This window comes from Lagopus muta, chromosome 1 (genome assembly GCF_023343835.1).
Source record: "Lagopus muta isolate bLagMut1 chromosome 1, bLagMut1 primary, whole genome shotgun sequence".
In the NCBI taxonomy this organism is placed as follows: domain Eukaryota; kingdom Metazoa; phylum Chordata; class Aves; order Galliformes; family Phasianidae; genus Lagopus; species Lagopus muta.
The window spans coordinates 12,978,758-12,996,048 of record NC_064433.1 but is presented as its reverse complement, the minus strand read 5'-3'; the positions used below and the strand labels follow the sequence as shown (position 1 = coordinate 12,996,048).

The window sequence follows — 17,291 nt, the reverse complement described above, 5'->3', positions numbered from 1 at the left end:
CAGTGCAAAGTGGGAAGGAAAAGCTGCCATGCTGCTGCAATCCATGCCCAAGATGTGCAATCCTGCTCCAGGTATGTAGCCCCAGTGTTTCAGCCTAAATTGTGGCTTACAGAGGTTGGATGCATCAAACAGTGAATGCTTTTGGTAGGACATGGTTGATCAATGTATGAGTGCTTCAGTGTGTCTGAAGTCACAGCCCCAAGCCCAGGCATCCTGCTTGCAGCAGGCAGCACCATGCCTCCCTCCTGCTTGCAGTGGCAAAAAGCTTTGGAACCACACATCTGAGTGCATGGTGCAGAGCTGAGCTAAATGCAATATTGTTAAAACAGATTTTGTTCCAACATATTGTGCACATAGAACAGAAAATATTACCTATTAGTTGGATTCTATGTTCCCCTTTGTATAAAATATAACAAGCATTTTTACCTGCGCTTGCAGAATGCTTTGTCTCTGGATACAGAGTCTGTACACAGCCTCAACATTGCTGTTATTTATTACTTTTCTAAAGCACCTAGAGTTGTGAAAAGGCACTTTGCCTTTGATCCTTCGCACAGCTAGTAGCCTGTAGGAAAAATACAATTTGTCAATGGTTTCTTTTTGTGTGTCACTGTAACAGAGGGCAGAAATGAAATGCAGTGCTCTTCTGCCACCTGGGAGCACCCTCTACCCAGCAGCATGGAGGCGGCTGGGTAATGTGCTCTCAGTGGGTGAAATGCGTGAAAATGTGAAGAAATAAAGTGTTGGTTGTGTCTGGGAAGCAGCCATTAAGGGGATTTGACTGCTGACTGGTGAATAAAGATACCACTGATAGTTTCCATTACTGACCAGTGAGTTATTGCATATGTGATCTCCAAGATACAGTTCCCTAAGAACACTGCTGTATTACATCTGTTGTTTTCTTTGTTCTTTCCCCAAAGAACCACAGAAAGGTGAACTGCTGACTTTCCCGAGCTTCCTATGGTTGCAAATGGAGCTTCAGCTCCTCAGGGCTTCAGTTTGTGCGCAGTGAAGCAAAGAGCTGCAGCAGTTTCAGATAGAGCTGTCTCCCACCTGCCTGCCAGAGGTTACTGCCGCTCTAATAGTGTAAGCAGAATGAAATGTGTGCCCCAGTCAGCTCGAGCTGAGGCACAAGAGTGGAGCAGCAAAGAGGCGGGTGCCGAATTGCTTCTGCTTCAGACTTTGGAGGGAAGTTGGAGCATTGGTGTGTGGACGGATGGGGCAGAGCCACTGCAGGTGCCTCTGTCAGGTTTGTGTCAGCAGCTCTGGTAGAGTCTGGAGGAAATTTTTACACTTCTTGCCACAAGATTATGTCTTGTTTCCCAATAATCTACAGAACAGGGAGAAACAGAACGTTGTATGCATGCAATTATCCACACAAAAAGTCACGTTTTCTGAGCCTGGTGTTAATTTCATTAGAGAAGGGGCTTGGCTTTAGCAAACACAGACTGATACTAAATCAAACAGAGGGATCTAGCTTAAAAGCTACCATTGTACTCCGAGGACTCTTAGTAGCAAAGACTGCCAGAGTGGAAGCAGTGCAGTGACCGAGCCCTGTGCTTGGTGTTCTGTCCTCGTTGCATTTGCTGAATGTCAGAAATCACACACTGGAAAGTCGGCATTTTTTGTGTGGGGGAAGATAATAGACAATAATAGATAATGGACAATAGGGTGCTATGGGCCATAGCAACATAGATGGGCATGGTCCTTATGACTCATGTGGAGAAGAACTCTCCTCAGGAGTGGGAGTAATAATCTACAACAAACTATTGTAAGCAGTGAATGTCGCAAATGTCTCCATGTCTGCGTTCACTCCACACAGCCGTGATTTCTCTAAATGCACGATGTCACATAATTCTGCAGTAAATGCACTACCTTAACTTCCCTGCAAGAGGTTCACTTGAGCTGTTCATTTTTCTCCCTCCTCCCCCTGCCCAGGACCCAGTGACGCTATCTCCACTTCCACAAGAAATGACAGCGGCATTCTGCTCCTTGGAACAATGTTCTGCTTTATCTCCAGGAGACAACAGTAGGTGGTTTGCTTTTTGGCATTTCTGCCTCTTTTTGTTACTTTTCTAGGCTATTTGCCAAGGAAAAAAGAATCCTGCACTTTGCATTTCTATATCTTCTTCCAGTTGAGGCTCTCAGAACACTGGACAAACATCCTTTGATTTCACGCCAGGCTGCTGATGGCCAACAGGGCTGCCTGGGGCCTGCAGAGCACACACTCCCATACATTCTCCTGGGATGGCTGGGAGGCAGAGGTGGCACGAGGTACAGGCGGGTCTGTGAGGAACAGGTGGGTCTGTGAGGTTTGCCTGCAAAGCACAAAGCTGGGCCTGGTGTGAGGAGGGTGGCACAGCCTGCGGCAGGGAGGGAGAGCCTGCCTGGAAACCTGGGATTTTCAGCACTGCCATCAGCATGTGTGCACAGCTCACAGAGATAACACCCGTCCTGTTATCTCCTCGGAAGGATGAGTGAGGGGAAGGCCGAGGAATTAGACAGATTATAGGGATGCCAGGTGTTGCCAGGCATTGTGCCCCAAGCCCCTTCCATCAGCTGATAAAGGCTCTGGTCCCTCTGGAGACAGACGCTGGTGGCACAGGCTCTTGTATTCCATGTCTTTCCAGACAGGATTCTGAAGAGAAAAATGACTAAATCTGAGAACTACTTCTAAACAGCTGAAGTGTTAGGAGGGACGATCATGGTTACAGCAGCCAACATGACAGTACGGTCACATGAGCCAGGGCAGAATGACATCAAGCTTTGCCTCAGGTCACTCAGGCTCCCTTTTCCCAAGGGGCAGGAAGCACAGGTTTTGGAGCACTGATATTTCGTCAGGAACAACTCCTCCATTCACCTCACCTGGAAGCTGAGAGATGCCTCAGATTCTTCTCTCATTGCCCTGAAGACCCTAAATGGATCTGAAAGCCCACTGGGTGTTTTCTTTCATGTTCTTTGTGTACGGATGTTCCTGGGTACAGTTTGGTCAGATGCTTCCTTCTCTCTGGGCCTTGTGCTTTAATGCAGAGACTCTACACACACTCATAGGTACTTGTGTGTTTTTATTGTAGAAGGAATTACCATGGAAAAAAGCAATCTGGGACTGGCACATCGATTTGCAGAAGTTCCTAAGGGAGCACATGAGCAGTGGGGCAGAACTGGAGACACTGAGGTCTGTGCAGGGCTGGGGCATCCTGGGGGTTTCAGATGGACTCTGAGGAAGAAGAAGAAATGTCCCGGTCAGCAAACACGAGTAAACCTTTGCATGTACATACTAGTATTTGTTCAGTCTTCATGAACACCCATCAGAAATCTTCCAACATGCTATAAGTCCATACATGGTGACCCAGCAAGATGCTTTAATTTGTAGGTTTCTCAGATTCATCCCCTCCTCTCCATGGCAGCCTTCCGAAATCCTACTCAGTTTTAGGAACCTGGCACCTTTTTACATCGTTGTGCATCATCTCATACGAGAGCAAGGAGGACTGATGTCTGCTGGCAATGTCACTCTCTGTGGAGTGCTTCTACTACCGTGCAGTGAGCTCACAGAAGTTGGTTTATTCAGCTTACTGAAGTGAGAGGTGATAGGAAACCTGATAGCTTATGTGCCTTCAGAGGGACATTTCCTCTGCCTTGACTTGAATCTAATACCTAAATTGGTGGAACAGAGTCCAACAAAGAGAAGGGAAATACAATTGTATGAAAAATGAAAATATTTTATTTGGGTCAAGTGGTTTTAAAAATGCCATTACATCATGCTGAATAAAGAGCAATGGATTTTCTGGCACTGGAAATCTTCAAGACCTTGTAAAATGAGGTTATGGCTTGGCTGAAAGGTTTGAGCTGCAAAAAACTTCCCTGGTGGAGCCCTATGATCCATGGCATCAGACACTGAGATGATGCCAGAAGCACCTTTGGGCTTAAAAGCTGGTAAAGTAGACTCATGGTTTTACTAGGATCATATAATAGTGTTTACTGTAAAGGGAGCTTAATACCTAACTTAATAAAGTTGTGGGCCAGTTGATATGATCACATGTAGAAGTAGTGACATTGAGATGTGGAGGGACCAACCTCCCTAAGAAAAGCAAGGGGCAGGGATAGGAGCCCAATACTTTCCTCCCAGTGACCAGACTGTTCCTCAGCTGTAGAATGATCCCTCTTGACAAAGAAAATCCTATGGTCTCATTTCTACTTCTTATTATACAACAGATTCTTGTTGACAACCACTCTAAGCAATCTCTCTGTGACCTTCTTACAGGGAGCTGGGAGGAATATTTGACTCATAAATGATGAATTTTAGACTTCTAGTGAAGGATTTGGAATAATAAAAAAATATCTGCTTATTGTATAATATTCTGGCTTATCCTAATGCTTTGCTGCTAATACAAATTAAAACCTTTTTTAAAATTAACCACCAAGTCTGATTTTTTAAGTCTTATTTTGATTGAAAAAATCATTTTGTGGGTCAAAACTGAAGTGGAGATACCATTCCTAACATCTTAACTGCATTCATGTTGACATTGAGTTCAGGCCCCATATTTTACAGTATTGCCATATATGTTGGATATGGCTCACTCTGAAAAACAAGAAATCTGACAATTTACAAGTAAGTGAAAGCAGTGCAATTCTGACAAGATTTTTTTCCACAAGTGAAGAGTGCCGGGAAGAAAAAAGACATTAGCACCCAATTTCTTTCTATTCCCATTTGTTCACCCCCATTTCAGTCTCCTCACTTCCCATGTGTTATTACACCTGCGTATTGTGACCTTTGGGCACGGACTCACGTGTGCCTGGTTTGCAGAGGTGCCTGAAGCTGTGACTTTTTGCCCAGTAGTCCCATTCATAAGTCAGGCTCATTGAGCTCATTGATGGGGGTGCTCAGCTGCCCCAAGTTCCTCAGCCGTCCTGTGGGGATGTACCCCAGCCCAAATAGTATTTTGTAGCTCTGCTGCCTTTATCTCATCTCATCAACAAAAGATTCTCTTTAACCAATACTGAGACTGTTTTTGGTGCATGAATGCAGTAACGCAATCACTGAGGGCATCCATCACATTAACTCCTCTCCAGTTGTCCTGCTCACACTGGCTCAGTGGGCTGAAAAAAACGAATGAGAGCACTTGATGGTTCTGGTGACCAGGTCCCACGTAAGGAGCACAGGTTTGACATCCTGATGCATGTCCCATGCAGTCCTGCAGGTCAGGGAGCATGGAGGTGATGGGCAGTGGAATGCAACCTGCACCCAAACTGCTGCCTGGGAGCACCCTCCTCCTGCACCACCCTATCACTGGGACTGCCTACTTATTCTCTGGTTTTCCGTAAATCTGTGGGCATTTTAAATGGCTTTGATGCAATCATAGTTTATATTTTGCTTGGATTGTATTTGCACCTGCAGCCTGGAAAGTTTTGTGGTCGACACTTGGCAAACAAAGTTCATTCTTGCAGTGTGTCTGTGGGCTCACAAGCTGCAGTGGTGTCTCCTAGATAAAAGTGTTGGATGTTGGATTTCCATGCACAGCTACACTGACATTTAACCATGTGCACTGTATATTTTAGATAAGTTTTAAATGCAGAAGTGATAAGAGCAGATCCTCAAAACCAACAGTATTGGGTGTTTCCAGGTCTTTGCAAGTTTGGTGATCATTTGATAAAACAGAAGGAGTATCTTTTATGGACTTCCTTAGGATTTACTGCTTTCCTTTGCAAAGCAAACGGTTAAATTTGACCTGCTCTGTTAGCCATGTGTACCTTGGGCCTTTGGGGTTATTCAGGTTAGAAGAGAAAAGCAGAGACATAAATCAGGTTGTAAAATGGACTGAGGGTTTCTTTTGTGGCCACTGACATTTAAAAAATTCTTCAGATAAAGACTACCCACGATAAATATTTGCAAGTTAATGAAAGCCTTGGAAACTTCAGTAACACATGTAAATATCCAGCATTTCTTCACAGAAATCCAGATCAGCAAACATACAGTAGGAAACAATAGCCATGAATGTTTGTTGAAGGAGATGCCTCTTCATATAAAACACGTTTATTTAATGTACACTGAAAATCAGATTTCCAAAGCAAGATTGAACATTAGAATTGTAAATAACGAGAGTCAAGTTGAATTTCCTTAAATATATTTAGGTAAGCTCCTCATGCATTGTTAATAAGGCACATTGGTTCAGTGCATCAGACACAGAAAGAAGGATATTCCTGTGCTTGTGCTGCACCCAAAATAATTCATTAAAAGAAAATACACCAACGTTAGGAATATATATAAAAACAAGACTTGTAATGACTGCTGTGTATTTGCCTTCAGAAATTTTTATTTTTCTGCATAATAGATACTCAGAATAATCCCAAGCTCACAATCCCTCACAGTATCTCGTTTTCTAAGCATGGGCGTAGTTTATTTGCTGTAGGAGATTTAAATCTTTAATTTCATATAAATAAATAAAATGCGTAAGGTGTGGAAGCATAAAGGCTTCCTACACTTCTAAAGTATTCACACTTAAATTGTGTTATTAATCCAAACAATAGAAAGCTGTTAATCCTAGTTGCCTAAGGTTTTTTTAATCTCATTCTTTATTTAATGACTATAAGATCAATGATAAATTTAAGGGCTTAGACACACCTACTCGATAACGTCAACACTGTTGGTAAAGAAGTGCCTTTTTGAAAAAGAAAACCCTTTTAATATTCTCTTTTATATTCATACCTCATTAAAGTTAATAAGCAATGAAGAAATACAAGTTTAAGACCATTTGAATGAAACTCACTATGAGAGAATAAAATGTGCAGTTAAATATTCTATTTTCAGACAAAATCATGAGATGTCAGTTTACAGAAGATGCATATTGTGCCAGCACCCGGGAAAACAGCGCAGCCAAATAGCTGCTATTGTTCATACCCTAGAAAAATGAAAATCTCGTAATAACATAGGCATGGAAGTTGACTGTAATTTCACATTTAGGCCTTTGTTTAGAAATGGCTTGGGCTCTACTTAAGAGCAAAGTTCATGCAAGTGGCGAGGCAAGGCTGCATTATTACACAGCTATGACCAGCAGTGTGCACAAAAAAGGAATTCATCCCAAGGGGTTACGTGGCATGGCCAAGTCCAAAGCTCCAGGCTCCTCTGGTAAGTCACTGTGGCAGTGCCTGCATAAATAGGAGAAAATGAGGAGACTTCATGAACAGAAGACTTTGTTTTGAAAGAAGGGACAAGATCAATTAGCTACTAATTACTTCTAATGCTTCTGTCCAGCGTTCATGAGGCAGATGCACTGAGGCCCAACTTCACTGAAGCTTCAACACTTCTGACAGAAGAGAAGGGTTTGGGTTTTGGTGTTGGCACTGTTGGATTCATCCTCCCACTTGAGTTCCCTGATACAGGGACCCTTGGGGTGATTGGGGAAGAACTTCCCAGACTGTTTTGATGGTTTAATCCAAGAATCATGGAACCATGGAATTGGTTTAGTTTGAAGGGGCCATTAAAGATCAACTGATTCAACCCCCCTGCAATGATCAGGGACACCTACAGCTACAGCAGGTGCTCAGAGCCCTGCCCAGCCTGATCTTGAATTCTCCAAGGACAGGGCATCCACAACCTCTCTGGGCAACCTGTTCCATTGCCTCATCACTCTTACTGTAAAATACTTCTTCCTTACATCCAATCTAAATCTGCCCTCTTCTGATTTGAAACCATTTCTCCTTGTCCTGTCACAACCAACCCGACTGAAGACTGTGGTCCCTTCTTTCTTACAGTCTCCCTATGGATACTGAAAGGCCACTCTCAGGTCTCTCCAGAGACTTTTCTTCTCCAGGCTGAACAACTCCAGCTCCCAACTGTCCTTGTAGGGGAAGTGATCCATCTCTTGGATCAGTGGTTCACAATTTTTCCTGCCTGTACTTGAGACAAGAGGAGTGGGATGAGACACAGAGCCAGTGGCTCAATCTGGCTGCATGCATTTGCTGAACACGTCGCATTTCCCATGTCCAGAGGAGTCGCTGCTGCACAGCCAGGCTCAGCCCTGTGCTCCATAATGTCGGAACAAGCGCTGTGGGGCCAGCCGGCCCAAGGGAACCACTGCCTCCAGCAACACAACAGTACTTCTTCAAAGAAAAGTGCTTGTGAACAGATCATCAACTGTATCAGCTACAAGGCTGTTTCTCCTGCACATCCATCACATCATGCTCCTTCAGCAATCAGTATTCCTTTCTTCAGCAAAACCTTCCAAGCAGCAAAAAGAGCAGGTCAGCTCTCTGAGTCTTCCCAATGGCCAGGAGGAGAGGTACACAGCAAGACAGCTGCTTGCTTGGATGAGTGGAAAGGAAAAGCATTTGGTGGAAAGCTCTCACTTTGAAAATTCCACCTGACCATCTTTATTAGCATTAAAAAAAAAAACAAAAACAACGATGCCTCAACTTGTTGTTCTTAAATGTTACATGCTGTACCACAGTGAACAAGTGCCTTGCAGCCTAGTGGTCTCTGCCATTCTAAGCCAATCATGAAGAAACCTTGGGCAGTCATAGAAAGTTGTTTTTAAAAGCTGGAGTGTTGCATCAGGACTTTCCACACAGCAGTGACAAGTGTTCTTCTATGTTCTCCCATGAAAACTTTTCCAGATACAGAGAGCTCTGACAGAACTCCTTATTGCTGAGTGTTGCTGAACTATTCCTGAGCCTATCCTGACCCTTGCAAAGGGACTGCTTGTGGCCCTACTAATAAAGCAGCTTCTCTGCCTTTAGCTTTGCCATTCTGCTTTTGGGGTGCAAGCTCTCTCTCTGAATGAAGGGAGCTTAAGAAATTTAAGAAAATCGCTTTTCTTAAAGAGACTGTACTATTATGAACAATAATAATATTTTAATCTTGTGTCATTAGGAGAAGGATGAATGGGAAATATTGGCCAAAGGCATTGCATGAATGCCTTATCTTCAGTAGGCAGGTACCACACTGACCCAGTGCAGGGGACAGAATCCCCTGAGGGGATTTGCTGAAGGGCACAAGAGCTCCATGCAAGGGACATTTTGGAGGAGAACTGGGCTCATGGTGTTTCTTTTCCTTCCTTTCCTCTGGAGCACAGGGGTTGGGCACAGCCTTGGCTTACCTGAAAGTTTATTCAGCAAGGGTGTCCCTGCTGTTGTAGGAACGTGTAATTGTAATGTTGCAGTTCTTGCAATGCTCCTCATCCCCATGTTTTGTTGATGGGCACCACTATTCTAGATGAAAACGAACCTGAAACTTACAGGGCAGTTTTTGGAAGCACTCTTTGACTCTGATGACGAGGGTTCAGGCAGGCAGGGATCATGGCTGGTCTATGTATCAGTCACACTGCTGCCGGTGGCTGGAGGACCCAGATAGCCCTTTGTGTCCTGTCCCCTTCAGTATTAGCACTCAGGGGTCTCTCCACAGACTGGGCACAGGCTGTGACCTTCAAAGAAGAGGTGAGATGTCTGCAGGAACAGTAAAAACAAAGGAGAAAGGACAGAGAGAGAAAGGTGCTAAGGTACAGAAGTGGAGGAGGGAGGTGATTAAGGCAGAACATGAGGCTTCCAAGCAGAGACCTTGCCTTGCCCACATTGCTTTGCTGAGTTTCCCCTTTGCTTGTAAGCGACAAACACAGCTTTTAGTGCCCAGCTGCACTGACAATACTGTCTAATAAACCATTGGAAACAAAGAAAAAAAGCCTACAATTCATCACCACAGGGCATATCCAAACCCCAACAACTTCAGTGAGATTTCCAGAGAAATCCCCTGGCTGATTAGATACTCCCGTGCTCCCAAACTTACTTAGAGAGTTATCTCTTGGAGGAAAAATAAATGAAGGCATTGCTGGCAGCTGGGGAGCACTCTGGCAGTGGTGGGAGGCAATCGCCCCTTCCCCTGCCACTTCCTTCATTATGAAATAATGGGGCTGGCTGTGCCTGCAGACCCCGAGCTCTGTGGATGGCGAGTGGGCACTTGGTGGGAGAGGTGGGGGGGGTGGGAAAGCATGGGGCAAACATTCCCCCAGGGCAGTTCTGGAGGGAGCCTGAACAGCTTATGCCTGTTTGAGATTCTGGCGTGAGCAAATTATGTTAGTCCATCACTTCTACTAGCACTAAAATTTATGAAGGAGGCACAAATGTTAAAAAAAAATATATATCCAAAACAAACAAATGCCCGAAGCTGAAAAATAAATAAAGGAGCTAAAAGGGAAAAGTCGGAGCCAGACTGACGAGCAGCTCTGTTTCCAAGGCAGTGGCCCGGGACAGCCGCCAGCTGGAGCTGGATGCCCCCTGCACCGCTGTGCCTCTGCGTCTTCACAGGGAGTCTGTCCTCGTGCTTCCCCCATCCAGGACAATGCGGGACACGGCCTCGCTCCATCCCCACCAAAGACTGAGAAGGAAAACTGCAGCGAAGTTCTGACGGTGGTGTTGAGCTCAGCTTGGTGCACAGCCAGTGGCAGAGACAGCTCGGACAGATGGTGAGGATGTCCCCAGGGCCCCATGCGGGCTCCCATCAGCGGCGTGGAGATGGGCCAGCCTGGCAGGCTGTGCCAATGAAGGGCAGCTGCCATGTGGCTCGCGCCTCTGCGGAGGGAACCTTTCCCTCTGGCACTAACACGGATCCAGGAGGGAGCCCCTGGCCCGTGCCAGTTCTGCACTTGACAAAATGCTGGCAGGTACGCTCTGCTTTCCGCTTGCATCATGTCACTGGTGCTTGCCCGCGCTGTCCTGGACACCAGTTGGCATCCAGCAGCAGTGTGGCACACACCTTACAGACCGGTAGGTCTGCTCCTGTCTCCTCATACTGCGGTCCCTCTGCTAGCCCTGCTCAATTAAAAATGTACATTTGTATGAATTATTCCTCTTGCCAGCATTTCGTGTCCAGCTGCTCATTCCCCCTGCAGTCTGCCCTGTGTTCGCTCCTCTTCCTGAGGTGTGGGGCCTGGGCACACCTCCCTGGGGGCTGAACTGCTCTCCTGGGAACCTGCCCTCCCTGTGGGCCCTCACACTGCCCCTCCTGACCTGAAGAACTCTGTGTATGTGTGGGAAGAACGTCTAAGGACAAACCAACTGGGCGCACATCTATCACGGACAGGGCTGGGGCAGGGAGAGGGACAGAGGCAGAGAGAGGGGCAGGGACTAGGGAGGAGGGCTAGGGGCAAAAGGAAGAGAGCTGGGCTGTGTGCACACGGACTGGGCTGTAGGACGGGGACTGGGGATGCGGGACAGGGATAGAGGCAGAGAGACACAGGTTGGAGAAGCGGGACGGGGGCACAGGGACTCAGGTGCCGGGGCGGCAACTGGGGCAGGATCGGCGGCAGGAGCAGAGCAGGGACCCGAGAGCAGCGCCAGGGGCCGGAGCGGGGACCCGGAGGCAGGGACGGGCGACAGACAAAGGGCAGCGACAGCGCTGGGTCGGCAGCCCACGGCTCCGCAGAGGCATCACCGCACCCCGGCGCGCAGAGCGAGGAGCGGGAGGAGCGGGCGGCGGCGGCGGAGGAGGAGAAAGAGGTGGAGGAGGAGGAGGGACCTTCCCCTCCCTCCCACCCCGACACCGGGGGAAATAAATTATTCCCAACCCTCGCGCTCCCGGCTCCGAGCCCCGCACCCCGGCAGCGGTAGACGGGGACGGCGGAGCCGCTCGGGGCAACGCAGCCTTCTGCGGGCGCGGAAGGGCCGCGGTCGCCCTTACCTCGCTCCGCTCCTCTCCGCGCCGCTCCGCGCTCCCCGAACTTCCGCGGGCTCGGCGGGGGGCAGCGCCCGCCCCGTCCCGCCCCGTCCCGTCCGTTCCGCCCTGCGTCCCGTCCCGTCCCGTCGCGTCTCGTCCCGTCCCGCGGGGAGCGGAGAGGAGCGGAGCGGCGCGGCGGCCCCGCCGTGCCCTGGATGCCCCAGCGGCGCCGGCGGCAGCAGCATGGAGCGGCGGCGGGGCGTCCCCGGGGGCTGGCCCTGCCTGCTGGCCGCGCTGGGAGCCCTGCTGGCGGCGGGACGTGCGGCCACCCCCCGAGCCCGCTTCTCGCCCTTCTTCTTCCTCTGCACCCACCACGGCGAGCTGGAGGGGGACGGCGAGCAGGGCGAGGTGCTCATCGCCCTCCACATCGCCGGCAACCCCGCCGCCTACGTGCCCGGCCAGGAGTACCACGGTAAGTGGCGGCCGCGCGTTGAAAGCTTGCGAGCATCCCCCGGGGGACACCCGCGGCGTCCGCAGCTCCCTCCGTCCTCCGGTCTGCGTAGCCGGCGGCGGATCCCGACGCTCCGAAGTTGGTGCCCGTCCGTCCCCGCTTCGGGAGCCGGGGAACGCGTCCCGCTGGGTTGCGCGGTGCCGCCCGCGGTGCCCGGAGTTGGCCGCGCCCGGGGGATGCGGGAGCCGCGCTCACAGGTGGCGGCGGGGGGGAGGGGGAGAGAGGGTCGGGCGGGTAACGCCGCGACAGCCGCTCTCTGTGGGCACCCCGAGGTGAGGAGAAACGACAGAGCCCCACCGCCGCCTCTTCGTAAGGCAAACTTTCGGGTGAGGAACGTTTCTAATTCATGGCCGCTTCAAGGTGTACTGGCGGATCCTTCTCCCCTCTTTGCGTCCGCTCGAGGTTTTGCGACGCTACGTAATAAGCGCTGATTTGTAATAAACAATAAAAAGCCAGAAAAAAAAGTAAATATTTATTGAAAGCGTCCTGCTCAGAGTAAGACACCTTGGGCGGTCCCTGGCTATGGATGGAGTCGAACTGCTGCCTTTGATGCGTTCCGGCTCAGAATTTAAGTTTAAAGCAAATCAGAGAATCTCGGAGGGATGCGGATGTTCTGATGGATTTCGTTCCTATTGTAAGGACGGGAGAACGAACGTCACACACCCCTCACCGGATTAGGAGCGCTGAAGTGTTTGTGTAGCCTTTAACAACGCAGTTCTTACAAAATCCATATGAAACTTTTTATAAAAGTGTCGCTATCTTTTTTTTAACGATTCCCGTACGTAAATTCCGTGACCGTCGCGCTCGGTTTCCCCTCAGAGCCCCGTATCCTCTCTCGGACCGATCACACTGCATCCAACCCGCCCGCCCCCGACTCGAGAGCGAAAAAAACAAAACAGTCCCGAATTTCCCTCAGCTTTAAGCTCTGCATTTTTCATACCGCGGCTCAGAGGCTTAAGCGACAGAACCGCGCTGCGCCGGGAGACAAGCCGAAGCCCGGCGCGGGGGAACGGCCCCATCCTGGGCACGCAGAGCTCGGGCTGAACTTGGCGCTAATGCTTTCGTGCATCACGATGTGTGGGTATACCCTGCCCTGAGCCCGCCCTGCTCACAGCCTGTCATGGGAGCTTGTTTTGTCATCCCGTGCATTGATGGAACACTTGGCTGTGCCAAAACAAAGGCAGAGGCAGTGCCCGCTGGCTCCGTGCGGCGCGGTGATGCACCCTTGAGCAAGCACACCTATTCCGGTAGATACTTTGAAACGTCTCGTCTGAATATCTCGAAACAATTATCGGTGTTAAAAGTAGCACCAATAAAATAAATGAAATTATAACCCGAAAAAACAATCCGGAGTAATCTGGGCTGTTTGTCATGCAGCTTAATGTTACTGGCAAATCCCATTCTGCACTGCTTCAGCATTTACTGTTCGAAACACCAGGCTTTAAAGGCAGACTTGTGAGGTGGAGTTGCGAACGCAGTACGGGAGCACAGGACAAAGGGAGATGTACAGATGTGCAATGGAAGCCCACCTGTGCAGAGAGCACATTCCGAGCACAGGATCCAGCAGGGCTGTTCTGCACTGGCTGCTTCTTCCCTCGGTAACAGCAGAACCCACGAGCACCAAATTCAGAGATGAGTGAATTGGGTGAAACCTTATCTCAAGGGCTGGAGAAGAAGAAATACCAAACGCAAATCAGCTCACAGCGTTCTGTTAATGTGTTTGCACACAGAGCTGTGACACTGGCTCACATCCGTCTGCCCAGCAGTCCCTCGTGCTGCCCTGTGCCCATGAGAGGAAAGCTCCCTGTAGGGACATGTGGGCATCGGCTGAGAACGGAGCTTCTCCAAGCTGCTTCTCTGGCACGCTGGCTCCAGCACTTCACTTCCCTGTGACACTGAACCTCATAAGTAAAGTGAGGACAATGGTATTCCCTACTTTGCATTGGTAAATTGGATACTTTGGGATTTAGCACTTCACCCCTAACCCCTAAAACTGCTCCCAGTTTGGCCCTCTTCCCGCGGTCACTAAATATTTAAACACACACTGACTGAATGGGAACAGAACTATGCTGCGCATAAATATGCTCTTTACATACAGGGCCAATTTGAAATTGGTAAACAGTTTCATTGCTTTCGACAGCCTTTTATACCTTGAATTGGCTTTTTTCCTCCAAATCTAATTAAGTGCTTGAGCTGGTGAAGCACTTATGCACTTGCTCAAATCCAAACTGACAAACTGTGCACTTGTTTAACTCAGGCACCTGCTCAGCTCCCTTCCAGCCAAGTGGTGTTGGTGTGCTCAGATCTGGGCTGCATCAGGGCTTGCTCATAGTTCTGAAGTGATCCCACCTTCTTCCCGGCTTCCCACTGCAATCTACAGAGCAGAATGCCATTCCTTTAAGAAAAAATAATAATAATAATAATAATTACAAGTCCAAAATCTTCCTGCAAGTTTCTTTTTTGTGTGTGTGTTTCTTTTCAATCTGTGCTCAGTGTTGGTTACTCACACCAATTTGCCCTCGGTGCTGTGAGCGCATCCCACAGTTTGCAGGCAGATTTGTGCCTTGGAAATACACAAAGGAAACACATGCAGAAGGATCAGCCTGACTGAACACTGAATCCTCACTGCCCTCCATCACAGAGAACTTAAAATAAACGTTCATATTGGTAGGGTTTAAAACAGTGCAAAGAGATCCTTCACACAGTATTTTTCCTTATCTCTCTCTCAAAAAGAAAGGTTTTGCTGTCACTGCAAACAGGGCAGAAAACAAGCTTCTTTTCTCAAGGCTTCTTATTTAGATCTTTTAGGAACAACTTTGAACTCTTTTCCCATGATTGATGTCAACACTCATAATTCTAGCCTTAAAATAGTTTTCTTTAATGAGACTTCAGTTCCTATTTCACTCTCCATTGTTCCTTTTTTTTTTTTTTTTTTTCCAGAACTGATTAACCTTCAGTCCCCAAATGTTATCAGTTCCCATCAATGGCTGTTACTATTCTTGGACGCACTGTATATTGTGTGGAACCACCGCTTTGATAGGTTGCAAAAAAAGAAAAGAAGTTTTCAACTATTTTAAGTGGTAATTACACACTCGTCCAGCACTGATAAGAAATTGTTTAAAGTGTAGCCAAGTGCACCTTTGTTACTTAGCCCTGCATTTAAGAAATACAGGTTGTGACTCAATGCCTGTTTTCATTGGGAGTATCGTCATTCCTGGTACCAGCTTGGTCTGGTGGGTATCTGCATGGTAAAATCTGACTGTTCAGACTAGGAGAAAATAAAAAGCATGTGTTGGAATCTGAGATGAGGGAGGGGGTGAGAGCAAATAACAGGAGAGTAAAAGTGATGCTGCTTGAGGAACAGAGAAATAGGATTGTCAGGAAGGTCCAGGCACTTCGTTATGGCATCTTCTCTATCAGTTATGCCACAGTGTACAAAGCTTTTCTGTCAGCCACTAGTAGTAAAATGTGTGGAGAATGTGATGTGCACTGGTAAGGGAAGAGCATGTTTTGGTGAAGGCTTTCCAGCATCATTCTGTGAATTATGTCAGTTCTTAGAAACTTCTGCTGGGTATTACCTCAAAAACATTGGTCTCCTCTACTTACACCTTGCCATCATATTTGTAAGAATGGACACTTTCATTAATATTTTGTTCCAAATTACTGAGCTGTGTAGAAAGTTCTGTTCATAGGAGTACAGTTAACTCTTAAAGGATGCTTAAATTAAAACCCTGAGGCTAGCAATTGATAACAACAGCAAAGGAGTTATCAAGAATGGGACAGATGCTGGGTGTTCAAGTCCATTCTTTCCTACTGGGTCTTTAGCAAAATTCTGCAGTGGTGTAAAGTTTTCATAACCCATCAAATTTTTCTTCTGGGGCACTCAGAGAAAAACCTTCATCCCCCAGTGCCCAAAGAGTTCATCCCAGCTGCTTTCCATTCTGTTTAGGATCTTCTTGCTCAAACCAGAGTTTGTAGAAGCAGGAATGACTTATGAATAACGCGGTCTGTTCTCTACAGTCTGCAGTTTGAATATGTCAGATCTGAACCTTATTTATTTAAATCTTGACCTCAGACAATAGGTTCTATTTCCGAAGCTCTTGTCCAGTCCCAGAGTTAAAGTGACATGAACACGAAAGTTTTATAGAGTTCTGCTCTGAAGATCTCTTGACCACAAGTTGATGAGGGATGGGAACCTTGAAAGAAAAAGGGAGACAAAATCGAGGTATTTTCCTGGGGAAGATGTTAAATTTTAATGGGATCAGCTGCTATCATTCTCATTCCTGGGCCAGATAAGCAGCCAGCAGATGGCTCAACCATAGATACGGTCAGACATGGGATTTATAAATGGAGGTAATGGCCCACAAAGGCCTCCATGAATCCTTCTTGCAAATTCACAGGAGATGTAATCTCTGCTTAAACCCTTTCTGCCCCCATCGGGGGGCTGCTATCCCTGCAAAGGAGAGTTGATTGCCCCAAATAACAGCAATTGCAGTCAGCACAGTGTGCTGGCCTGACCCACATTTGCCAGGTGACATCTGACTGCAGGACAGAAATGGCATTGCTGGTATTATTGGTCTGCATGGGGCAGACTGTGCATTAAAAATCGATCTGGGAATATTGCATGTACTTTCTTCAAGTTTGAAGGATGTGATTTTGAATACATACAGTTCATCTATGGAATACATTGCTAAAATTTGTCTGTGACAACAGCTTTTAAGTAGATTATTTTTAAAAGCTACTTTTTCTATAAATAACAAGTAGCTGTAATTTTATATATGTATATGTACATTACATTATATCACACATTTATATTACGTGTATATTTGTACATGTAGCAAGATAGAAAACTTCAGGACCAAAGTGGACCAGTAAACAGTGTGTAAGTAGATTACTGTGTTGTGATGACATGTAGCTCCTTTCTCTAATCTTTTTGCAATGAGCTTTTTACCCAAGCCATGCTGGTTCATCAGGTAGAACAGAGTATGACTGATGACCGTCAACATTTCTAATTTTCCTCACTGTTCTGTTGATCTGGATTTTTAAAGACCGCTGCCTGTGACATAATGTCACACTTCAATACAGCGCAATAACACAGTATTTGAACATGGACTAATGGAGGTATGATTTTCCATCTGATGA

The 17,291-nt window shown here is 47.3% G+C and overlaps 1 protein-coding gene across 2 annotated transcripts in view; it reads left to right on the top strand.

Moving 5' to 3' along the window:
* The first annotated feature begins 11,733 nt into the window (after window positions 1-11,733).
* Window positions 11,734-17,291, top strand: part of RELN (reelin) — a 268,188-nt gene continuing 262,630 nt past the window's right edge. Inside the window, exon 1 of one of the 2 annotated variants that reach the window (XM_048942412.1) lies at window positions 11,734-12,110. In XM_048942412.1, coding sequence (XP_048798369.1) covers window positions 11,882-12,110 — 229 coding nt within the window. In that variant the 5' untranslated portion in view covers window positions 11,734-11,881. The remainder of the gene's footprint in view (window positions 12,111-17,291) is intronic. The other variant, XM_048942422.1, reaches the window with a different exon arrangement.